At 41.3% G+C, this 25,494-nt stretch overlaps 2 protein-coding genes and 1 long non-coding RNA gene across 14 annotated transcripts in view; 2 read left to right on the top strand and 1 right to left on the bottom strand.

Moving 5' to 3' along the window:
- Positions 1-19,300, bottom strand: part of LOC310889047 — a 33,351-nt gene extending 14,051 nt beyond the window's left edge. For 2 of the 6 annotated variants that reach the window (XR_014576340.1, XR_014576342.1), the window contains exons 1-2: positions 18,706-19,300; positions 11,417-11,554 (exon numbers count right to left, since the gene is read on the bottom strand). This is a non-coding gene — a long non-coding RNA (uncharacterized lncRNA). Of the gene's footprint in view, positions 1-5,358; positions 5,534-11,388; positions 11,555-11,933; positions 12,378-13,407; positions 15,262-18,705 lie in introns of those variants that run through there. The other 4 variants (XR_014576341.1, XR_014576343.1, XR_014576344.1 and 1 more) reach the window with 4 other exon arrangements.
- Positions 621-17,862, top strand: CPB2 (carboxypeptidase B2). The gene is made up of 11 exons (XM_083816012.1): positions 621-778; positions 4,441-4,516; positions 7,045-7,169; positions 7,263-7,371; positions 7,947-8,048; positions 8,608-8,712; positions 10,565-10,681; positions 11,661-11,751; positions 15,305-15,507; positions 17,394-17,478; positions 17,606-17,862. The coding sequence occupies exons 1-11, from the start codon at positions 708-710 to the stop codon at positions 17,788-17,790; spliced, it is 1,269 nt and encodes a 422-aa protein (XP_083672138.1). The 5' UTR covers positions 621-707; the 3' UTR covers positions 17,791-17,862.
- Positions 19,301-19,447: 147 nt separating the features above from the next.
- The window catches only part of ZC3H13 (zinc finger CCCH-type containing 13), a 48,910-nt gene continuing 42,863 nt past the window's right edge, over positions 19,448-25,494 (top strand). For 4 of the 7 annotated variants that reach the window (XM_083815931.1, XM_083815929.1, XM_083815930.1 and 1 more), the window contains exon 1: positions 19,448-19,794. In XM_083815931.1, coding sequence (XP_083672057.1) covers positions 19,463-19,794 — 332 coding nt within the window. In that variant the 5' untranslated portion in view covers positions 19,448-19,462. The remainder of the gene's footprint in view (positions 19,795-25,494) is intronic. The other 3 variants (XM_083815932.1, XM_083815933.1, XM_083815934.1) reach the window with 3 other exon arrangements.

The following is a 25,494-nucleotide window of genomic DNA, read 5'->3' as shown; positions in this document are numbered from 1 at the left end:
GCATGTGGAAAGCACAAGCTGGATGTCAGAATGTCATAGAAAAGGGGATATGGAGCAACACAAGCAATCTGAAATCCTTGGATGGATCAAGTGTTAACCAAAGAGGTAGAGACCAACTGTGGGAGATGGAAGCCCAGTCAAGGTGCTCCATCTGGAACTAGAGGAACAGCTCTCCATAGCAAGAAGGCATCCATCTCACTTGCTCCTTGTTCTCTCTCTAGCAAATACCAGCAAAAGGATCTTTTCTGCTTAGGATTCTTCCATTTGGACTTCACAACCTCATTGCCACTCCTGTAACCAGTTTCATGCTCAGCAGTGATGTGCTATAGGAGTACTGAATGCAGAGCACACTGCTGGACCTCTGTAAATGTGACAGGATCACAAAACCATCGTGCTTGGTGTTCTTTCTTCTGTCTGTGGTTCATAGCCACAAGGAAATAAAACAAAGGCTCAAATGACAAAGTGACTTGTCAATATGAAAATGTCCAAAATGTACCTTATCCCTTCCGTGCTGGGTGACCTCAATATGAGCAGAACCTGCCCAGAGACTTCTGTCATATTGACTCAGCCACCACGAGCTTGGGGCTGAGGTGAGGGGCAGCATTAAATTTTAACCACTATTTAAATAACATTTTTGAAATCAATAATGTGGGTCCCGAACCCTGGGCTTTCCAATTGCAGTGGGTTTCATTGTGGATGCTGTGAAGATGAAGTTTTACTTGCTCTTTTTTACCCTATTCATCTGGATTCAAGAGAAGTATGTCTTCACTCTTCCAAGGTAAAAACCTCCTGTGGCTACCGGGCTCTCGGTGTATGGTGAGTGGGACAGGGAAAATGTTGAGGTAAAGTAACTCCAAGTTGCATAGGAAAACATTTGGCAAAGGCTGACATTTATTTATTGCTCTTGTAATTGGGTCTGTGGTTCAATTTAATATATAGATGGTGGAGGAAATGAAATTATTCTAAGTCTTCTTTGCATCCATAAATCCTATGTTTTTAATCATATTAAAACTATTCTTTTCAGTCTAAGTGCAAATCAATTCTGTTCATTCAGTGCTTTCGAATGCCAATAAAGGGCATTCTGAAACTTAATGGGAAAAAATAATTTGCTTCGTCTGCCTTAAAACAAGACCTTAAATGAATTACTTCTTGAGGTAGAAAGAGAAACCATTTCAGAAAGTGCTAACAATCTGTTTTCTTTCTAAAGCAGCTTTTATGATTGTTTCTCCAGTCATAAGTCATTTTTGAATAACCATTTTGTATTTGTACAGTGTTTCAGAAGCAGCTTTATTGTTACCTATCGATAAACTTCAGAAATACCCTGCAACCAAATGCTTTGTTAAAACATGAGAACATATGTCAGAGAGGAAGACAGCCAAAGTGCTTTTATTTTCTATATGGGCAGCTGGCTTTAAAACCTTCAATGTCTTAATAGGTAGAACTAAAAAGATAATCCCCTCACGCGGGGATATTAAGCAAGCTGAACAACCTAGAGGAACCATGATTAAACACAACCTGCTCCCTGAACTCAAATACCTACACGAGTAACAGGGAACTGGGTCTCAGGGCCCTCTGTTACTCTGCACCCCTAGTCAGTAGCAGGACTGTGACAGGTCAATGCTTCTTAAGTTTATGCCTTAAAAACAGGATTGTTCACCTGTTTCACGTTGCAATCATATTTTGTTGTGAATTGCTACAGAGGTGTGGGGTTTCAAGTAGGGGGACAGTTAAATAAGCTTGTAGGTGAATTCAGCAATATCGTTCTGTGCTACTTGGAGGTTCATTTATTTAATGTTTAAACAAAACACTGAATATCTCACCGTTACAGAAGAATATGGCATTTCCCACTGGAAAGAATGAGGTAAAACAAGCAGCATGTGTCTCTTGCAAAACAGAAGAAGGACACAAGAGGCACATGGCAAGGTCAGGGAGGACAAGAGCAGATCCTGGCAGCGTTCCTCTACTGATCCTACCTGCTGAGAGCCAGAGGAAGGCTTCCAGCTGGAGACAAAGCAGGGAGGCTTCTCTTCTGGAACAGAAGACCAACACAAAAGACCACCAAAAAAGACCTCCAAAAGACCACACAGGGTTTGAATGAAGCCAGGCTATGAGTTCAGGGAGACACATCTATGCTGAGCACTTGTTTCAAGTGCTCATGTGATAAGCAATGCTGACAGCCTTCGTGGCAATCGAGAAATGCAATGGAGAGGAGGGGGGAAGACACTGAGATGCCTGAAGAGAACTGGCAGTGATTTATGTCTGTCTGTGAGATGGTGGCCAGGGCCCCTGAATCCTTGAAGGGATTCATCTGACTATATGGGCTTTCTACACAATGCTGCGTATGACCAAGTCATCTTCATCTTCCTATACAGCCAGTGGAGAGCAGTGTGCATATTTAGGATGCAATCAACTCTGGTTTACCACACACCTCTAAATTAGCTCAGGTTCTGCTGAATCCTCACAGTGCTCGTATCTTTATTAAGAGGATATAATTTATTGAGAGTATAACAGTATAACAAAGGGTATAATATATTTAGAGGGTATAATGTCAAACTGAAGCAGAGGAACCGAGAAGCCCACTGACCACAATTCCAGCCGCCAATACCCCATGTTAAACACTATCAGGGCAGGGGCTGAACTGGGATTAGCTTGGTCGGTATATTCATGTCCTATCAGTGAGAGCTATGACTAATTGCTGCTAGCCTCCAGCTGTCTGCCACGAACCACACTCACCTGAACTATTTGTGCAACAAACTGTGGGATAGAGGTACATACCAACCTCCTCGTTACAATATCCTCTGCTATGTCAGGCTGCGGCGATCATAGGATGAAACCACATGCAACAGTCCTTTTCTGATCTCCCCTGTGAAAAGTCTCTCCCAGGTATAAGAGGGCAAATTCATTTTTAAAATAGCCCTAAACACAAGCTCTGGCATGCACTTGTCTAAAGAAGAAGGCAAAGCGCCAGCCCTGCCTGGCCCTGATTGCTTTCTGATGCTCCATCAAATGATGGCGGAGGCAAAAATAAGGCTGGCATACTGTTGGTTCTGCATGAGAAGCAAGAGTGATTGCATGGAGCTTGGCTAAAAGTAGAAAAGATGAATCACCTGGTTGCCAGACACTGTCGGGCCTCCGCTTGAAATCAGTCACAACAACGACTTGTGGCAATCACATTACACAGCTTGAAAATGCTTGTTTTGAGAGCCCTGCCTGTTTTCTTTTCAGAAACATCTTTTCAGGCAGGGCTGGTGGGGACTTAGTGCCTCTTCTATGCACTGCCACCAATGTATGCCAAATGACTGACGGGATGAGAGCCACCCCAACACAGAAAATGGAAATAAGGGCTTGACATTCCTCTGAGTCTCCTCCTTCTGCATTCTACGCATGAATTATTTTAAATATCTATTCTATGCAATGTTGAACTACATGGCTTGCAGGGCACTGAAGATCAGCGGTGGATTTACCATGTAAAGCGGTATTTTTCTTAAGGCAGCATTCAGATGATAAAGATCTCTTCAGAGAGATAAGTACTTCTGCCCCCTCATTTGCAAATTATGTGCTTCTATCACAACTGGTCCGCACTGGCACAGGGGTGGAAAACTCTATATCAAAGAACCATTAAGGTTGGAGAAGACCTCCAAGATCATCTGGTCCAACCATTCCCCTACCACCAATGTCACCCACTAAACCATGTCCCTAAGCACCACATCCAACCTTTCCTTGAGCACCTTCAGGGACGGTTCTTCTTTCATTCTTTCTAATCTGTGCATGAATTTCTCTTCTGTCACTGATGGTGGAGTCAGGCATGGAGTAGATGGGAAGGGCCATCTCTCTCTACAGTGAGTATGGACCTTGGGTTTCAAGTAGAAAGGGGAATATAAATTACTGGGCAAATAGTAGGGAGGACAGTGGTACAGAGCACCTGAAACCACGGGTAAGTGGCAGATGGAGAAAAAGTAGATCAGGAAAACTGGACTGAAGTAGGAATGATGATAGCAGTGGTCTCTGCACATCTACCAAAAGTTGTGCTGGGCTTCTGCAGCAAGATAGGAGGGTTCATGCCTCTGCTGAAGAGTGGTCGATACCAGAGGAGAACAGCAGAGCTATCTTCTTGGTCTGGGCTGGTTTTACAGCCGTCCTGCTGCACTCTGGATCAGCTGGGACTGAGAGCTGTGGTGCTGGTGCCAGCTCCCAGGAGCAATCTCAGAGTACAGCAGTAGATGCTAGCTACCAAAGCCCTGCACCAGCCACCCAGCTCTTGCATATATTCGGCTGATTGGCAGAAGAAGGGGCTGGAATTGAGCTCAGCATCTTCACTACTGAATCTTTTTTGAGTTCTGGATGGCCAAGACAGGGAAGAAGAGAAAGGCCAAGGCTGCTTCTCTAGTTATGCTCCAGTTTCAAGTACCTGTGCTTCACCTAAATACCCTTGTTTTTCAGGGATGAGGTTTTGTCGGCTCGCCCACAAACTGACGAACAGGTTGAAGCCCTTAAGAATTTACTGAACACCACCGAGGTAAATAGTTCCCTGTGGCTCTCTCATCTCTAGGCCAAATTCTTCCACAATAAATAAATAAATAAATAAATAAATAAATAAATAAATAAATAAATAAGAGTGCACTATTTTTTTCCCAGTAGTAGAAAGATTTAGCCCACTTTCATTCTTCTGTCCTAATGAAGCAACTCAACATATAGCTTGGTTTTCATCACTCTGCTGCCCCCTAATTTACATGATGAGACCTCTACTTCGTAACATTATTATATCAGAGCTCAGATTTCTGCAATTGATCTTGTGTATAAGACACCACAAAACTGGTAGAGCACAGTAAGTAGAAAACATTTGCTAGGGAAACTTAGTGCTTCAACCCAATGCAGTCTTGACCTATATGACTTGCACAGCTTTAAAGATCAGGGCTGGATTTACAATATAAAGTGGTATTTTTATTAAAGCAGCATTTAGATGAAAAAAAAAATCTGTTATGCAATACTTTTTATTATTATTTCACTCTGCCATTAAAGAAGAGAGCATTTAATTAAAATGAGGCATCCCTTCCTCTTCAAAAGCATTTCCCCAGTCACACCCCCACTATCTGAAGCCAACACTCTGCATCAAAAGGTGCAACCATTCCCTTAGCCAACATATTTACAGGATGATTAAGGATGTGTCTCAGACGACTGGAGATTTTAACGCTGCCTGTGCCAAGTCTTTCTCTGTCTTTCTTAGCTCCTATTAATGCTATGTCCACCCAAATTCTTACCAGTCTCCTGCTGGCCCTCCTAGTTTCTTATTCTTCCTTCCAGTTCACATAAACCTTGATACCTTTCTTTACTCTTTTCCACCTCCACAGGTCAACTCACATATTCATCTCCTTTGCTGTACTAAAAGAGATCTCCATTCCTCCATCTTCTCCTCACCTATGTCATTCTTCATTTTCTTGCGCACAGGAGCCCCAAGAAGCCATGAAGAGAGAGGGAAAGACAGAGAGAAAAGGAACAGGAAAGCGAAAGACACAAATGGCACCTCCCAACAAATATTCATGGTTAAAATCTAGCAAAAAAAAAAAAAAAAAGGAAACAATTGAAAATTAGCATCTTACACAAAGAATCATCAGGCTAATTATAGAGGTTACTCCTGCAAAAGGTGGAAACCAAAAATCTAAAACAAAGGAAACACTATCCGTACATCACACGTGTTGCACATAGCGTTCAGCAGAAGACCCAGATGCAGAAATGCTTATAACAGTCTTTTGTAGCTGTCCCTGGGGCAGTACTGACCCTTGCTGATGATGGATAAAGAGACTAATAACCACACGCATTATGAAAGTTTCCCATTTACCCCCAACCTAGAGTTCCTTAGTTTTAATTATTCCAATTCAAAGAATGCCTACGTCAACAAGAAACTAAATCTGAACTGTTGTATGTGAGCACAGACATCAGGCTAGCCAAGGCCCCAGGGAAATCGGTGCTGGTGAGCTAAGCATCTGGTTTGCTTCTTGGATGCTTTTTCCAAGCAATGCTAAGATACCTGATGGCACTACCCTGCCAATAATGCCTGAGATGGCTACACCGAGACTAGCTCAGTCATTTGTATAGCACATGGCAGTAATACACCTGGGGCCCAAATGTTTTACCATTTATTGTTCCAAAGTCTTGATCAAAAGCATGGAAGAGTTTTCTTTAGGTTTTGCAAATGTGTTCTCCCTGAGAAATGAGTGAGGTAAACAGTCAGCAGCCGATGTGTGTCTGGAAACATGGTGCCCTAAGTGAAACATAATATTCCTGGTGCAATTGCACCAGAAAGGAGTAAAATAAGCCCAGTGTCTAGTGACTCCATGCTGCATCTCTTTAAAAATGCATCCAAGAATTATGTTGACCTTTTCCACATTGTAAATTCATGCCTAATTTTCTGCTTACTGTCACTCTTAGATCTTTTGCTATTACTGCTTCTAAAATTTCACTCTGTTATTGAGTATGTTGGCTTCTGATTTTATTATTGTAAAAGATTTAATTTTGCCCAAAAGAATCTCATTTTCTTCCCATTTCTAATCTCTGTATTGCTGCTTCATCTTGACTTATACTCAAACCCCTTCTGGCATTTATTTCCTCCCTGATCAAAGTAATCAGTGAACACAATAGCTACAAAGACTGGTCTGATCTTCATTAATTCTCCAAATACCCTAAGGGAAAATAACTCTCAGCAGACTTGAAAACATGTAACATAATAACTGGCTAAACATATCTATTATACTAGAAATACTATCTCAATAAAGGTTATGTTCCTGTCTTTGTTCTTGATTTATGAATTTATGTGCAGAAGTCATTATAAACATTCCTTAAATACACACATTTCATTTCCAGCAGTAGCAGAATGTTATAACACAACACACATTAAACTGCTTCTTATGAGTGGTCTCTTAAATTGAAAATGTATGCTTTGATAATTTTCAAAGTGCTTACAAAATGTTAATAAGAATATTTTTTTTGTTTCCTTGGTAAAAAAAAAAAGGGGAAAAAAAAGATTAAATGTTCCTGGAAACTTTGCAGGTCATCCTCTGGCAACCCGTTGTGGCTGAATACATCAAGAAGAACATAGAAGTCCATTTCTATGTCGCTGCATCTAGCATAAACAGCATAAAAGCTAATTTAAGAAAACTGAGCATCCAGCACAAGTACGTATTTATTTCTTGTCATGAATATTTCAGTAAACTTGATTGACAATACTGTCATTTGTCAGGAGTTTGTGCCCTTTCTTTGTTTTTCAGAATTTTGATGGGAGATGTTCAAGGACTTATCGAAAAACAGACTATCAATGACACAGTGAACCCACGCAGTTCTTCATCATACTATCAAAACTACCATTCTCTGAAAGAAGTAAGGTGTTGTTGTAATACTCTGTAGGTTTGTTTAAGGGGTTAAAGACCTCATGGTTGAGAATAGAGACAGGGAAAAGAAACCATCAACAGGTAAATAATTATCATTGTATTGTTCAACCACTGAGAGCTGTAATTAGTGTAATGCCTTTATAGAGAAGGAATGAAGCACCAGACAAAACCTATTATACACACATTACCTCAAACCAGCACTCAAATGCAGCCTACTCAGAAGTGAAATGCAGCAGCAAAGCACCACATAAATATTTAAAACATGAAGTGAATAATATTTTAACTAAATAAAACTAAAGAGGAGTTTCAAGGCTATACCTAGACGGTGTTGTGACTATGTCTCATCAGTTGGTTCAAGAGAAGTCAGCATGGCAATTGGCCAGAGGTCTGAATTGCTAGGTTGTTTTTTTTTTGGTGGTGGGGGTGTTTTCTTTTTTCTTCCGATTAGCTGAAGAGGTGGGAATCTGGGACAAAGAATGAAGTCAAGTCCAGACTACTTTTAGGAACAAGGGAAAACAATAGGGAGAAGGTCCTTTTACAAAGTGTTCTACTTCATCTTTGCAGATATATTATTGGATGGAAGAAGTAGCGAGAGTCCATTCTGACCTACTTGAGAAAATACATATTGGATCATCATATGAAAAACGACCACTTTATGTTTTGAAGGTATGGCTTTGACTTACTGAGAAATCTTTCCAGGTACTAATGTGAGCAAGTGATGGGTTTTGGCCAAAACACTTTCTTAAATCTATACTTAAATGCATATTTCAACAATGTGTAAACGTTTGTCTTTTTTAGAAGTTTCCTAAGTTCTTCTGATACGGTGCCATTACATTTGACAAAGGCATTTGACCATGTTAGGTTCCTTGTTGGGTCACAAAGAAGTTACCACACATAGGCGATCATCCAAAGGCATGAAACACTGGCATGGGAGATAACCTTCCTCTGTTAACTACAAAACCAACCTGGTCTGTTGCCCTGCATAGCTAGTGATCTGATGTCTTTAAATCAGGGCCTAGTGCAGTCTTGGTTCTTATGTTAGCAGTATGAATATGGCCCTCTGACCATATGAGAAGATAAATGAGAGCAGCAACCTGGCCTAGGGTCAGTCTAAACACTCCCTACACCACAGGGGCTTCTTTTTCCATCTTGGTTACCCTGCTCACTTCCACCTTCATGTCGTATTCTTTACAACAGTGATTTTAACATGATTTTTTTTGGTCAGCTTTCTAAAGGGCAGGGAAATCCCAAAAGTGCGATATGGATTGACTGTGGTATCCATGCTAGAGAATGGATTTCTCCTGCCTTCTGCCTGTGGTTCATAGGCCATGTGAGTAGATATCATACTTGGCTACCATTTTCAAAGCAAAGCAAACTATCTTGCTGCCATTTACCTTCTCTTCCCAATTGCAATCCAAGTTCTGTAATGTCTTAATCCATTTACTTCCACAACACCAGCTCAGGATTTTCCCCAAGATGTACATGGAGCAGTGAGTGTGTGTATGTGTGTGCACGTCAGTAGATGGAGGTACGGCTGTGTGTGAGAGAGAGAAAAATACATGGCTTAAATGCAAAAGAGTTCAGATGTATTCTCAAGTACGTATTTCAAAGCGGAGTCTCAACAGAGACTTTTAAAGATATGGAATGGTCAGGGATGGAGAAGACATGCTGTGAAGAACAAGTATTAGGTAATCTGCCAGGGCTTTGTCTATATTGCCACATGGATCCAAGGAGTGATCCCGGTTCTGTGTCATGTAGTGCACGGTGGCTTATGTCCATATTACTCCAACTGGCACTGCCTGGAGTAGATCAGAGGACACCTTTCACAAAAGCCAAGTTCACAATAAAAATAAACTAGATGAGATGGAGACTTCAAAATCAACAGCACTGTAGCCAGAGCATCAGCATAGAGGTGTCCTTAAAACATGAATTGTGGTTTGTCCAGGATATCACTAAATGATGATGATGATGATGATGATAAAAAGAAGAAATACATTTATTTCTGTCCTCTGTCACAACTGTAATGCCTCAATGACTATAACATTTTAAAGGAGATTGCAGGAGTTTGGGACAGACACAGCTGAATGTACCTTATGACCCATTGATAATCCCAGCCTTCAAGGTTCCCTTGGAGAGAAATGCATTTGCCCTTTTCACGCTGCTCCAAATAATTACCAGCTACACTGTCAGTTTGCCGGTGACATGTCCCTGCAGCATTTTTCAGAAATAACAAGCTGAACATTTAGCTTCTCCATCCCCTTGATCTAATTTATGTGTTTTAAATTCAGATTTTATTTCTATATCAGTTTGTGAAGTAACGTTTTAAAATTGGATATTAATACAGGTCTGTGCACACACTAAATTCAGTATCTCTCTCTTGAAAACACTAGGCATTCTTTATAATGTTTCCACTCTTTATCATTTAATTTTGTTGTTGGATTGCAGAAAGATTGACATTTCTCATTTAAGTCAAAGCACATTGCCTGAGGAAAACTGGGAAGGGTTTAAAATGAAAGAAAGTGCTTTAAAAAAGGTATAAAGAGGAAAAAAATGAAAAAAGGTATGATTAAGGACTTAATCTATTCCAATAGAAACAAAACCACTTATCTAGGTTAAAATTTATCCCTGTGTGGTAGACCAACAACCAGGTTAGGTATCACTAAAGCCTTCAAAATAGGCAGTGAGGCCAAATTAGCAATGTAGCTCTTGCTGGCTCCTTGCATACACGTGCATTGAATCTATAATAAAATCATAGCAGAAATAATGTTATGTAAAGCAGCCACTTGAAATGTGATTCGTTATTTTTGTGCTTGCTTTATTTGATGCTACCTTTCTGGTATTTTGGGTGTGAGTGTGGGTTCCTACCATTTACACAAGCAGCAAAAGCTCGAACGTTCCTACAAATAAGCTTCAACTCTATCTCATGGCCACCTGCTAAAGCTCAAAGACTGCAGTGTATCTCACTGACTGTATCAGTTCCGTTCTTCTCCTCTCCCCACCACTCCTAACTAAAGCGCTCTTTGGCTATTTAGAAGTTTCTGTGATGTGATACGCCTCCATCAGGAGGTAGACTGGTGTGATAACCGCATGATTATTTTACATGGGCCTTCAGTTGCCTTCCTAGGAAGGTAAGAAAACCACTGTTATGAATGCCTTTAATAAGTTTTTCCTGTGTTTTACAGGCAATCCATGTGCGTGAGAGAGATCAGACCATGACGACACTTCTGGAGCATTTTGATTTCTACGTCATGCCTGTGATAAATGTGGATGGCTACGAGTACACATGGAGCCATCCCTCAGTACGTACAGATTTTTTGACAGACTGTGCAATGTACTGACATGCTGTTTATGTGAATTATTGTTGAGCACGTCAAGGGCATAATTTCATCCTGGAACTGCATGCCCCAAACCCTTAATCTGTGCTTGCAGTTTCTGCATCTCTGCCCGATTTAAACCACAACAGCCACTGCAACTAATTGGTATTTGACCCACGGTACCTTTGTGTCTTCCAAGCTGCTGGAAATGCATTTAGAAATAACTAAATCTCATCCTGGAATTGCAAAGCTTCCAGCTGTCAGGGAATGCCTTTGCAAGGTTACAAATCCAGCACAAGCTGAATAGCATCCTGCATCAGTTAGACCACAGCCAACAATTCACTCCCCTCCTGCACGATAGCCCAGTTCTCTGAGTACATTTTGTTTCAGATAAAGGAAGGTACAGCAGGTATCTTTTGTCCAGGATTTTATTTATCTGTTAGGAACTCCGAGTCTCTGAGTTGTTGGTTTTGTTTGTTTGTTTGTTTGTTTTTTCATTTTTAGATCCTACACTTAAAATGTTAAAAAGTTAAAAAATAAGTTCTTCCACTTCAGATCTTCAGTCCAGTTTGGCTTATATTTGGATAGCTACACATATACATCTCAACAGACGCTCACTAAATTTCCAACTTTACACATGCTGCTAGCAATTTCTACAGAAGGACTAGACTTGGATTTGTAAACTCACACACCTGGATAAACAGTATGTCTTCTCCTCACCTTCCTTGGTCCAAATCCTTTGAAATCAGAGCACTTCTCATCCTCTCCAACACTTCCATTTATCATCCAGCCTCACTGGCAATCAGACTGTGGTTTTATAATATGCCGTGGTCTTTTATACCTTCATTGGCAAGTGACCTGTAGAGATACAAGTGGGAAGTCACATTTAACTAACAGGTGAGATGCTGCCATCATTTTTCTCAGCTTTTTTCCCTGAACATGCTCTGTGTGTCTCTTTTCACAGAATCGGCTGTGGAGAAAGAGCCGCTCACAGCACGGTAACAACAGGTGCATCGGTACTGACATGAACAGGAATTTTGATGCGCAGTGGTGTGGTATGACATTGTTTCCTTTGTCTTGTACCCCTGTCTCAGTTTCAGCCTATAAAATTCTTAATTTTGAAAACATTTTCATACAAACGCACCTAAGCACATTTACAAACCAGTGAACACTTCCCCAACTTGAGATACGTTTTGTTGGGACCCAGGACTCCCAAGACGTTAAACCATGGACTAACCTCTTCCCAGCATGATGACAAGAGAGAGGGGGACCAGGACGCTGGACCCTGTCCCTTGCATCACACTACAACACACCTGGCTGTGGCAGAAAAGGAGGAGAGAAGGAAGAGACGGCCCTCGCCATGCCACCCAATGCCTACTGCACCACCCAGTGGAGTACCCAGGGCACTGTATGAACTGGGTCACCTCAGTCATCCTTCAGCAATGCTTAAATGACCAAAATTTCTTGGCTCTCAGCATTCGTTGCCAAGGCTATATCACTTTTACTTACCCACAGACACTTTAGTACTTGATAGGTTTTTAATATTCTGCAGAACAGCTCTCTTAAAACCCTATAGATCAGGCCTGGCCTCACTCAGTAGTGTCACTAATGTCCTGCGTGACTTTCAGCAAAGTAATGAGACACGCTTGTAGACCTGATGAAAGTGCCTTAAACATGGCAATTGCTCTGATCTTTAAACTCAAGAGGGGAATAGCATTGAAACCCTTTCTATGCAGGGTTTCTATTCTATGAGAGGAAAAGGCACTTTTAACAGTGAAGTCAGGTATCCCAAATAGGCATTTGGGGCATATCCTTTAAACTAACAGGTTTGTTAGTCCACTGCTAAACTGGGAATTAAGATGTTTCTTTACTATGGAGAAAAACATGCATTTTTTCAGGCACAAAAATGTGAAGTTGGGGACCAAATACATATATTTAAAAGTCATATTAACTATAAATATGCCAAGAGGAGAGGTCTGAAGAGAGGCATGGAGAAATAACAGCAAAAATAACCTATGTGATAGAGATACGAGTTTCAGGGAAAGGTTATGTAGCATGTTTAACTTGTCAAGCACCTTTGGTGGTCAACAACTTCTGAAGCAGAGAAGTGATTCCAGTTTACAAAGAGGAGAAGAATACAGATACCTTAAAATGTGCTTCTTCTCTAAAGGAGTCTTTGGGCAAACTGTACACATTTTTACAGGGCAACCCCGAGCACCTTACTTTAGTAACAAGGGAAATAGTCATACTATTTTCAGCCATACTACGCTTATCTCTTAGACATGGGTGAAAACACAGAGGAGAGAAGCCTCAGCACCTTGCAGGTTCATTGGAGAGAAAAAATTGCACAGATGAATCTAAGCACCAACATCATGTACTTACAATGACTTACATAACTGTAAGGATTATCTAAGTAGAAAACCCTAATAACTGTAAGGATTTCCCTAGGTTTCTACTCCTTTTAGTGGCACACTCAGTAAAATGCTGAAAAATAAAGTCATGTTCTTCCTAATTAGCATAAAAATACTGCTTATTCAGGAACAGATATATCTTTGCGTGGCAATTGATAGCAACGGTTGAACAGATTTTATGCAGAACATAGTAACTGTAGGATCTCCATTATTGCTGTGGCTGTGCAAAATGCTAGGAGTTCAGCAGGATCCTCAGAAGAACTAAGCTGAAATTTTATCATTTTATAGTAATGTTCTAACCTTTTTTAGCTGTATCATCTTCCATTGACATCAGGAAGAGGTTCTTCACCGAGAGGGTGGTTGCACACTGGAACAGGCTCCCCAGTGAAGCAGTCACTGCACCAAGCCTGTCTGAATTTAAGAAGAGATTGGACTGTGCACTTAGTCACATGGTCTAAACTTTTGGGCAGACCTGTGCGGTGCCAGGAGTTGGACTTGATGATCCTTATGGGTCCCCTCCAACTCGGGATATTCTATGACTCTATGATTCTATCAGCTGAATACCATAACACAACTGAGTTCATGGGAAACGACCCCAAATTCACAGGAACCTGTAATTTAGTCTTTACTCACAAACTTTTAAACAGAGAAGAGTTGTTGGTGGGATGCTAAACGCTCAGACTTTCATTGGCTTCAGACTTGCTTTTAAATACACTTAGCATCATGGCAAAATTCCAGGTTTTATATGTTTGCTTTTAATTAGAACTGTACTACCCTGATTATCTGTTCAGAAACAACCTTAGGAACAGAAAAACACCTCTCACTATTTTTAGGAAGAGCAAAATGCACTACTTAATGAGCTGATACAAGATGTTTTTCTTTTATATTAATAAAAGGCAGATTTACTCCATTAAGAGCAATGATCTAACCTGGAATTTCCTCCATGGAACTAAAATTGACTGGGACTTGGACTTAAATATTTCTTTGTGTTTTCCATACTGTTTCCTCAGTTGGCTCTTCTCAGCACCACTAAGAACTTAGGAAAGCAGACACAACATTCATCCAATATTGTCAAAAACAGATCCTTCATCGCTTTCTTCCTTAGGCAGTTACTCATGTCTGTGCAAAACAGAATAGTGTAAAACTTAATGTAATGATTTGGTCATTTTTGCATGATTTCACACAGATGCCATTTGCCTTTTGTCTATCACAATTACATTTCACCCAAATACACCTGTACTGAGGTGTATTCTTGAACTCCAGCAGGCTCAGTGCTGTGATCACTGCCCTGGGGAGCCTGTCCCAGTGCCCAAGCACCCTCTGGGTGCAGAACCTTTTCCTAACACCCAGCCTGACCCTCCCCTGATGCAGCTTTGTGCCTGTATCATATGATAATCGCTAGTGTTGATTTTACTCTGCAGATGCACTGGCATTATTGATTTCTGGAAGATGGACATTTGTTAAAGTGTCCCTGTGCCCAGGGAAAGACTTCCGCGTGTTAAGGTGCTCAGTGAGCTTTATTCCTGCATAAGATTTAAGGATAAGGACTTAAGGATAAGATGCTTATTTAAAAATCAGATTGTAGCAAAGGGGAAATTTTTCAAAATTTATTAAAACACAAGGAGTTGACATTTAATAATAAATATCCTGGTTGCTTCCAGAAACTAATTTGATCTTCTTGTCGAGATACCAAAAATGGTGACTCCTATATGTCTTCTGGCAATTTGTTCCAATGTATACTTCCTCATTCTTAAAAATCTGATACATTACTTTCAATTTATTTGTGTTCTTTCAACTTGCAATCAATAGTTGGCTTTCCCCCTGAGATCAAACATGCCCTTAGGATTAGGATTCTCTTCCCTGTAGTACTTCTAGATTTCAAGAAGGGATCTCACAATCTTGTTCTTGATTAATTTGTAGAAATGGGAGCACTTTCATCTTCTCCTCTAAGACTTTTATCCAGTCTTTGAATCATTTCTTTCCTTAATATTTACCTTATTTTTTTCCCCAGGAGTATAGTAGGTGAGAAATCTGAGTAGGCTTGCACTGATCTCTGCAAGAATTAAAGTTCTTTCCATAGTATGGCAGAGTCCACTGCTTCTTGCATGTTGGCACCACACTCTGTTCTTTCATTAGATGAACAAGAGTGCAGAAGGGAAGAACTTAAGGAGTAACGCTGCATGCTCTTTTGTTACAGGTAAAGGAGCATCTCCCAATGAATGCTATGAGACATACTGTGGACCCTATCCAGAGTCTGAACCTGAGGTTAAAGCAGTGGCTCGTTTTATCAGAGATCACAAAGACATCATTAAAGCATACATAACAATGCACTCTTACTCCCAGTTGGTATTGTTCCCATATTCTTACACCATGAAGAAAAGCAAAGACCACGATGAACTGGTAAGTCTTCCTGCTTCCTTAAGTTTCACATTTATTTCAGAACTTCTTACCCTGCTTGGTTATGCTTGTAATAAGGGAGTCACAATGTTCTGAAGATCAAGAATTTGGAGGTGAAATTTCTCCTCTTAAGAACTTAAAGAGGTCTGGGCTAGTCTAGTAGTGTGCAAACCAGCCAGCTACTGCTGGAGACTGGAAAAAATAAAATATTTATCCCAGACTGATAGCACATCATCAATCCCTGATACTTTGAAGCTGTTGGTAAAAGAGCGGAGTGTCAGTTCTTTGGACAACAGGAAAGGACATTTGTGTAAATTCATAATGAAGTTGTGTGGTTTGCATGCACATAATCATACATGACTATGTTATATGGAAGTACTCGGTTGTGTAACTTTGAAAAATACCCTCTACATCCCAAAGCAATGAGGTGTTCTGGTGGATACTTGTTATTTTTATTAAAGGTATTTTGTGAGGGATACTTATCTTAAAATGGTTCTAATGGTAGGATGGATACCATACCCTGCTTAGGCAGAATTTTAGATCCTCGAGCCACCAGACCACATGGTAAAAGGTATTCTAGTAGACAGGCAGAACACAAAGTAGAAGTAGCCAGTGGTTTTCTCCAGTAACCAGAAAACTTTGAGTTTGCTGGATCTGGAAAGGAGATCCAGGCTAAAATGGGATTTATTAAAACAGAATAATTAAGCCATAAAAATAGGTGAATAGCTTAGTAATATTTTTTATTATTTTTTATTATTATTATTTTTAATGTAAAGTCTTCGAGTACCTTAGAGCAAGGAATTCCCTCTCCTGCACTTCATAGCCCACTTTGGATGTTCCTAGGCTCCAAGTGCCGAGGCAACACATTCTTTTATTTGAAATAACGGCTCCTGCACAGCACTAAGGAAGGAGCAGAAAATTGTGTAAAGGGGACCAGAAATCTGATTTTCAGGCTCTGGGATTTGCCATATGGGAAGACAGCACATGTCTGAGGTACACACATCATTTAACGTGTCACATGAATCTTTACATAGTGACAAACAGTAAGAGAGTTTATAAAGACACAGGATTGACATTTGCATATACTGGCAATGATCCACGCTAACTGCTGTCGTTTTCACTTCTTTTTAACCTTATGCATCTCTCAGGTCACTTAACATGCGTATTTTTTTAATCTTCATGTTCTATAGATAGGAATACTGTAAAAAGTGCACATGCAATGCATTGGAAGCATCCTACTTTGTTTGAAAAAAAAACGGACAGTCCAATGTAGTGTTTCCATTGGTAACCAGTGCCAGTGTGTTCAGAAGAAATAAAAAAAAAAGTCAGTAATGTAAATATAGAACAAAATAATCCCAAACAGCATATGTTCTTATGCTGTCTTGGTTACTGCTTAATTTACTGAACAAACTGTTTTATTTGCCTGCATTAAAAACTGTATTTGTGACTGTAAAGCAGAAGGAAATGCACTAATTCTGGGCCTTCAGTCCTCTATGGGGCTTAAGACTAGAATTTCCTCAATGCAAATCATGTGCTGCTGGTTTTGGTCAATAGTACATGAATCACTATTTAAATACTGTGGCAGAAAAGGAAAAATATGAGACAAGTGGGAATATATGCTTTGACAACAGTTTGCTGCCTGTGGTGGATGGTAAGGTCCCATCTATTTTTTTTATCTAGATACAACAGAAATGGAATCTGTAGAATGGGTTTACACTGGAAGTTTTAAACACACTGGTTTGGTTTTTTTTGTGTGTTTTTTTTTAAGAGCCTTTTATATGCATATTTAACTAATATGAGATCCAGAGCATGATGTAAATAAATCTTAACTGAATATATATTAATATTATCACAAAGCTATACAGCTAATAATGTTTTGCTAATTTCAGGAAAGTCTGGCAAAGAAAGCAGCTAAAGCTATAATGAGAACGACAAAGAAAATTTATAAACTTGGTACTGGTGCACAAACAATTTGTAAGTATGATTTTTTATTACAACAAGAAGCATGATAGCATATGCCTGTTATCAGGAGACAGCTTTTGAACAGAAAACTGAAGTTATGGTTCCAAGTAACTTATCTTTTTTTCCCTTCCCTGTATAGATTTAGCTCCTGGAGGTTCAGATGACTGGGCTTATGATCTTGGAATTAAATATTCTTTTACCATTGAGCTTCGGGACACGGGAACTTACGGATTTTTGCTTCCTCCTGAAGAAATTAGGCCAACTTGCTTAGAAGCACTTTCTGCTGTCAAAGAGATCGCTCAACATGTTCTTCAAAATTTGTAACGTTTAATATAATTTATTCCAGCATGACTATATTTAATTAGGCACATAACAATAAAAAAGACTGATGCTTTACTGAAACTATTTTTATATAGGAAAAAAAAGGAATAACTACACCCCATACACTTCGTTTTAGAATACCTCAAGCTTTTTTACCATACTTCCACACCTATAAATACAACAGGAGTTCTGTGCAACTTCCTTTGAGGACAGCAACACAGATAGCACCAGTGCTGCAAATAAAATCTCCAGTGCTGGTCTGTTATAATCTCTGTAAGAAAGGCACTCAGAGTCTGTAAGATGTCATTTAAAATACTATCTATTAGTGCTAGCACTGTAAGGGAAAAACAGTATCGATAATTTTACATCCCTTTAGATGGTTGGAACCCCAGGTGCTGTAGCATCGCATGGGCCTCTGATCCACATGCAGCATGCAGGGCTGACCCCACCTATAGAAGAGATTCCTCCATTTTGAGCTATTACACGATTTTCTTACTAGAAAACAACTCTATTCACCACTTCTACTGTCAAATTGAAAGGATGTTCACATGAGAACTTCTTGCTGCACTTTTAGATAAAGGCAAGGACACGCAGACAATCTCATCACTGATACCAAGTGGGAGCTGCCTGCAGGCTCCTCCACTGCAATTAGCTGGTGAGGTTCATTTAGCCTGTGGCCAACAGTTTGTGCAGCATAACGGAGTCCCGGAGGTCATGCTGAACGTGCAGCACAGCACACCACAGCACTGCGCCTGCTCAGGTTAATCTGGATCACTAACTCCTCTACAGTGGTCTCCCAGTGCGGATCAATACAACAGTCTAAAGACTTACTTGCTCTGGTAAACCCCTCATCAAATACAGTTCTCTAACCTTTCATAAAACAAAGCTTTTGAAAAAAGTTACAGAATTTGTACACACCTCGTGTCTGAAGAGTGGAGGCCCTGGAGCGTGTCCAGAGTAGGGCTAAGAAGCTGGTTAAGAGCCTGGAGCACAAGTCCTGTGAGGAGCGGCTGAGGGCACTGGGGCTGTTTAGTCTGGAGAAGAGGAGGCTCAGGGGAGACCTCATTGCTCTCTGCAACTGCCTGAAAGGAAGGCGTGGGGAGCTGGGGGTCGGCCTCTTCTTGCAGATAACTACCGATAGGACTAACTAGAGGGAATGGCCTCAAGTTGCACCAGGGGAGGTTCAGGTTGGAAATGAGGAGACATTTCTTCCCAGAAAGAGCAGTCAGGCACTGGGACGGGTTGCCCAGGGAGGTGGTGGAGTCACCGTCCCTGGGGGTGTTCAAGGAGAGGTTGGACGTGGTGCTTAGGGACGTGGTTCAGTGGGTGACACTGGTGGTAGAAGAATGGTTGGACCAGATGGTCTTGCAGGTCTTTTCCAACCCTAATAGTTCTACGTCTGGGTCTCTCCTGTACTGTAGGGATGCCCATATGAATGCAACAACATCCCCAAGACAGGCTTAAAGTGTGCGGAGAAGACAAATCCAACAAACTGGTAGCAGGCGGGAGCATAACTTTGTGCGGACCTGCGAGCCCAGAGGGCTGGGAGGGGGCTCTGCCCTGCTTGGGGCAGCCAGCAGCACCTCATCGCGGGCAGACCCCCCAAGCGCCCCCAGGAGCCGGGCGGGAAGCAGAGAACCCCACACCGCGCTGCGCTCTCCCTCCCCTCCCCAACATGGCGGCGCCGCCTCCCCCTCTCCCTCCCCCGCTGCCCGCCGCCATCACGGCGCAGGGGCCGCCGGGAGGGGAGGGCCGTGCCGAGCCGAGCCGAGCCGAGCCGTGCCGGGCCGGGCCGTGCCGCTTTCTCAGCGGCCCTGAGGCTCGGCGGCCGGGCGGCGGCGGGCGCCGTGGGGCTGCGGGAGCGGCTGGCGCTCCCCGCCTTCCTCTCCGTGTCGCTCCGCGCTCAGGCCCGGGAGGACGGACTCCCCCCTCGCCCCCTCCCACCCTCTCCGCCCCGGGCGGCGGCGGAGGAGGCGGCGGGGAGCGGCGCGGCAGCGGAAGGAGCAGGTGAGTGCGGCCGGGCCGGGAGGGGACAGAGCCGGGGGGGGGAGGGGGGACCGTCCGCCACCCGCCCCGGCCCCGGGGGGAGCCCCAGGGGGGAGCGGGGCCGGCCCGCGGCGGGGGGGTGCTGCCCCGCGGCCGCCCTTGAGCCTCCCGCCTGCTCGGCCGTTGGCTGTTTTGTGTGGTTATTTTTTATTTTTTTGCCTTTATTATTTGTTTAAGCTTTCGGCGGGGCTCTCCTCCCGCTTTTCTGGCAGCGAAAGGGTTTCTGAAGTGAAAGGGTCGCCATTTCCTCGGCTCGGGCAGGGTCGGGCGCGACCCGCTTGGGGCCTCGCCTCCGGCTCCTCCGCCGGCTTCTCCCTCAGCCGTCGCCTCCCTGGGGGCCTGCTGCAGGGCTGGGGGAAGAGCAGGCTGTGGCAGGCAGGGGCTGGCAGCCTCGCAGGGCCTTTCTGTAGGGGCTGAACGCGGCAGGCGGGCGCATCCTGCCGGCAGGGCCTGTCTGCGGGTTCCACAGGTGGATTAGCGGGTGGCCGTGCCCTCGATAACGAGCCCTGCTTCTCAGCGTGTTTGCTGGAGTGTCCCACTGTCCCAGCACCAGAGTGTGGCTGTCCAGTTCACAGATAACATATCCAGCTTGTAAGGGCTGAGCGAGCTTGGATCTGCCCACGCCAGGCTGTGCAGACTCTCTCTTACTCTGGTAAAACATCATCTTTGAGCACGAGGACTTCGCTAGGCAAGATACAAAACGCTGCAGACCTTCTTTTGTCATCCTAGGGCCTGATTCTTTTATTATATTTTTGAACATGTAGGATGCCAACCATGGTTTTGTGCTGGTGGAAACGTAATTGGCAGTTGTTCGTCATTCCCAGTGGAGAAATGCCATGTGTTAAATTAGAGGGGTAGCTTCGAGTTAACAGGGTGATGGGTTGGAAGCGTGGGGCTGTAAAAGCAAACTTGGAATAATTTTGAGTCTTCTGTCAAGCAGACTTCTCTGTGTGGGTTGAAGATCGCTAGACTGACATCCCGTAAAAGTACAGCTAGTATTTGAAGGTTTTTTTTGAAAGTTGGTTAACTACACGTTTCACTATTTTTAACGCTATTTTTAGGTAGTGAAACTGTGGAGCTCCTTCAGATATCACTATTTGATTAGTATCGTGTCATAGAAACGTTAGCATTGTAATTAGAACCAAATCCATTTCAGCTAAAATATCTTCATTTGGAAAAAAGAAAAGGGAGTTCTGCCCCTTTCCTCTTTCCAAGCTGTTACTTAGTCATCAACGGTTATCAATAATTTAGTTTATCCTAGAGTTTTAATTGGTTTGTGTCTTAAGTTATATTAGATTTTAATTTTTAAAGTTTGATTGTGATTTTAAGTGGAATATTATTTGTCGTTTTACAGGTAGGATATTTGTAAGTGACATAATGTTTAGCCTGTGTGTGGTGTACACATATGCATGCATACTTGCTAGTCATGTTTTGGACTTTTTAAAGAGATTTCATCTCTTTACAGAGTTTTGTCAACTTTGCTTTTGTTGAATTCTGTTACGTCTTAGTTACTAGTCTACTTCTAGAAGCAGAATTGGTTTTTGCAGAGGACTGGGTTAGGTTTTTCTGTCAGGGAAAAAAGCAGATGTTTCAGATGTGTTTCACTTAATTGTGGCTTATGTAATATCATACTTCTATTGAAGAAAAATGTTAAGCATGCTTGACCCCAAAATGTAGCAGTACTGATAACAAACATGCAGAATTTCAACAAATAATGTGTCAATCATACCACGTTTCATGGATTTCAGTTACTTGGTTAGTGCCTGTAGGTATACTCAAATCCGTCTATGTTTTGGATTTATTCATAAAGTAACACCCTGAGATATATTTCACTTGAAATTGTAGCATAGATAGTGTCCTTAACAGATTGCCTCCCACTGTGGCAAAGTTACTGCATTAAAGAATAACGTAGGTTTATCTATAATAAAACAAATTATCATAGTGTTAAAGCAATTCTGATTTATGATGAAAGATTCCTGCAGATGTTATTCATGTATGGAAAAGTAATAATACTGTTGCAGTTAAAACCGTAGCTCTAGAATTTAATTTATGAGTACAAAGTTGATTTCTCTAGTGTCTTACCCTTTCTGTTATGGGACCTATTATATTTGTTAGTAGGAGGAAGCTGTTGCAGAAGTTGCAGATACTTCAAAAACCCTAAGCAGATTTAGCAGTGCAATGCTGTGTACCTGAAATAGAGAAATACGTAAGCTTTACTTGAGGAAAAAAAAAATCATTGTTGTAAGTATTTGAAATATTGAACGGGAAGCCTGAATGCTTGAGGCCCAGTCCGTACTGATGCTCAGTGTTGTCTGATCCACGTGAGCGTTTGGTAAGGCGATGGTAGTTCGGGAACAGGATTTTGATGGAAAGGAGCCATGAGTGTGGGAGGAATAGCAGGATCGTGATCAAGAAGGGTAAAGCAGTGTAAGATGAAAATGTGGAAGAACTGAGCAAGTTACGGGATTTTGTTTAATTGGATGTTGAATTACAATTGTTTATCCGTTAATTTGCCATCTGAAAATTTTGGAAGGGAAATATTTCACTTAAATTTTCTGGTCCTTTCCCCTCACAATGTGCCCTATAAGCAAGGGGGAGCATTTCTATACTTGCCAGTAATATAAAACCGAAAGTTTTCATTTAAAATTTCAAACGCAGCATTGTTTTAATAGTCTCCTTGTTTATCTGACTTGCTTGGTCTTTTGGAGGATGCAAATGGGAGTGACTGCATATTCAGATACAGCCTCTCAAATGTGGTGTGTGTGCGGTGTGTGAATATTCCTCGATGTGTCTCTGGATAACATGCCTGGGCTCTAATCCTGCAGCCTGTAGAACAGGTATATTCTCTTACAAGTGAAATCTCATCGTGCGGTTCTGGTGGCAGGAGTGAGGCCCTTGCGTGATAACCTGTGCGTACAGAAAGTAATAAGCTGTCCAGTCCCAGCATGTTGTTTTCGTTTGCTTGAAATAGTTTATCATGAAATATATCTTCTGTTAACAAAGTATCTGTTTTAAATAGTAAACTAGTGGGTATGGGACAAAATGTAAGGACTGCCAGAATGTTACCTGGTTTTTATTTTCACATTTCAAGTTTTTATTTTACTTAAAAGCAGCTTTTTTCCCCCCCTTTTTTTTTCTTCTCCCAAACTTTAGAAGATTCAGGGTTGGATGGTGTTCTCTTTATTTCCTTGTAAGTAATTATCAGCCCAAATACAGAGAAGTTGGTAGTTGGGATGAAATAATCTGTTCAGTTATTATATTGCCCTCTTAATATCCTCTCCGTGTTTATAATTACCCTTTTAAGGCTAGTCATCATCATAATTTCCTATTGAGGTGAATTCTAAGAAGGTACTAGTTACTGGGTAAAGGGTAACATTAAATATATATATATATCTTTTGCCTCTTTTTTTTTTTTTTGGAAATGAAAGGACGTTCAAATTAGGAGGCCAAATGTTTGTAAATTTTTCACATCTGTATACTGCTGTCATGTCCCTGTGCTGTACTTACGTATTAGGTGCACTCATTTTATCTGTCTTTCATGTGTTGAACCCTCCCTCCCCCTTTGCCATTGCCAGTGCCGTTCTTCTAACCTTTTTTTGTTTCAGATATGGCTCTTTTTACTGTAACCGTTTAAACCAAATTCAGTATTTGGTATGTGATTGTCTTAATAAAAATGCTTCTGCATATGTCAGTATACTTTTGTATCCTCTGAAGGGTGTAGCTGCATGGAACTTTACAAATTCAGCGGGTTTTTTGCTAAAATACAGCGGGGAACAGTCCTGAAACGGAAGGGTGCTCAGCTAGATTAGTTGTGGTATTGTTTTGCTTTCTAACTTTAATGGTTTATCCTGTCAGACTTTATAACTACTGCTGCACATTGAGCTGTCCACAATGACTCCTAATTGTTTTTCTCAGAAGACTGGACTAATTTGAACTCATCAAGTATTTAGATAAAATCATTTCTTCTTGTATGCATTACATTATATTTATTTGCATTTCATCTGCTGTTGTATTACTCGATTTTCTAACTCAATTAGATCTCTCTGGAAATCTCCACAGTTTTTACTAACCCAAATAATTTCCTTCTACTGGCAAATTCTACTGTTTCACTGTCTGCTTCCATCCTCAAGAGCACTAATGAATGTTAACCATTGTTTTTAATGTCTGGTATACACCACGTGGTTAACTTTTGCCCTCTGAGCATCTTGGTTAAGGTCTAGGTTATCTGAACCTTACCTGGGAGATACAATTCTTCAGATAATCCAAGGCTTAGAGTTAGTCACTAGAGCTGAGAACTCTCACAAATACATAGCATAAGCTTTCCTCTGTTGTTTATAAATGAGCTAAAGTACTTAGCAAGAGCTTGAGCACAGAGTTTTGTTAGTAGAAAGTTTGCAGGTGTCAGCTTTTAGGGAGGTCTCACCATTGAAATAACAGTAGGATTCAGAAATTTCACCAAGCTACAAGGAAAATGAACAGGTATTATCAAACTTAGAAGCGTAAAATGTAGGTTACAGCAGTGTTACATTTTGTATGCAGTTGTACACGTTCATACCTTATTAATTTTTTTGCTGTAGAATGGAAGCTTGCAGTCTCAATGCTATGGGAGCGTACTGCTGGTCAGATGAGTGGCATTTGGTACTAACCCAGTGTGGTGGGGGCTAGTTTAAATACGTATTCTGATTGTATGGACAAGCTTTTTGTCATTTGTGGCTCTTGTTTGGGTGTATGAAATTAGCTCAAGTGTGTGTGTACTGAACGCAGTAACACGTGGATGGGGCAGAAGAGAGCAGAAGGGCAGCAGGTTGGTGTTTAGCTAATCGTGTTGCGTTGACTAATGAGCTCCAGAGTGGTAGCATTTGGCTGTATAACACAGAGGTGGCTTTTTGAGCTGCATGTAAATTGTCCTGCATCTGGCAGACTTTCCCAAATTTGATTTATTTATGTGCAAGTTGGTAGCACCTAAAGAATGCACAACAGATCCTGGAGCCCATCGTGTCCTTTTTCAGTAACGCGTCTCTATTGCCTACTATCATGTTTTATTTTTATATTGTTTTCTTCCTGTTTTCAATAACTCCTTTTTTTTTTTTCTCAGGTAAGATAAATTGTAACTTCTTATTTGTCAGATGTGTGCTGTATTTGCTTCAAAATCTGCTTTTTTTTTTTTTAATTAAACTTAGTTACTTCTTGGGAAGCCTAAGAGTTGTATTGCTGTTTTTTTAATATACTCGGGTAGTTCCAAGAACCATATAAACCAGGAAGAAATAAAGAGTGTGGATGATGTCAAGGTGTTTTTCAATAGGCTGTCATGCATAACTAAGAAAAAAAAAAAGGAACTCTCATTTTCAGACACATTTCTGAAAACGGGAGCCATTTTTAGTAGTTGGAATCCTTCTGAGAGGTCGGTGAAGTAATGTTAAAAGTTCTTTCCACTTGAAGTCACTTGAATTGATGCAGAAAAATACATGATCAAGGAAAGCATCTGTACTGTGTATTGTTTGCTACCTAAATGAATAACATTATATGATCTTTCCCAAAGGGAAGCTGAAGAATCCCAAGCAGGTCATAAAATAAAGTGAAAAATGATCATTACTGGTGTTCTGCTGACTAATTTGAATCAGAGACATTCCTTGTAATTAAATACATTTCACTCATTTATGA

Source organism: Anser anser, assembly GCF_964211835.1.
Source record: "Anser anser genome assembly, chromosome: 1".
NCBI lineage: Eukaryota > Metazoa > Chordata > Aves > Anseriformes > Anatidae > Anser > Anser anser.
Note: the sequence above shows the minus strand (reverse complement) of the source record. Positions and strands in the feature narration are given on the sequence as shown.

What these genes read in the sequence shown, in the direction of transcription:
- CPB2 (XM_083816012.1), top strand. Translation starts at nt 708, where the DNA reads ATGAAGTTTTACTTGCTCTTTTTTACCCTATTCATCTGGATTCAAGAG. An exon ending in ATTTACTGAACACCACCGAG is followed by an intron (nt 4,517 to 7,044) that starts GTAAATAGTTCC and finishes GAAACTTTGCAG; the next exon opens with GTCATCCTCTGGCAACCCGT. An exon ending in AAACTGAGCATCCAGCACAA is followed by an intron (nt 7,170 to 7,262) that starts GTACGTATTTAT and finishes TTTGTTTTTCAG; the next exon opens with AATTTTGATGGGAGATGTTC.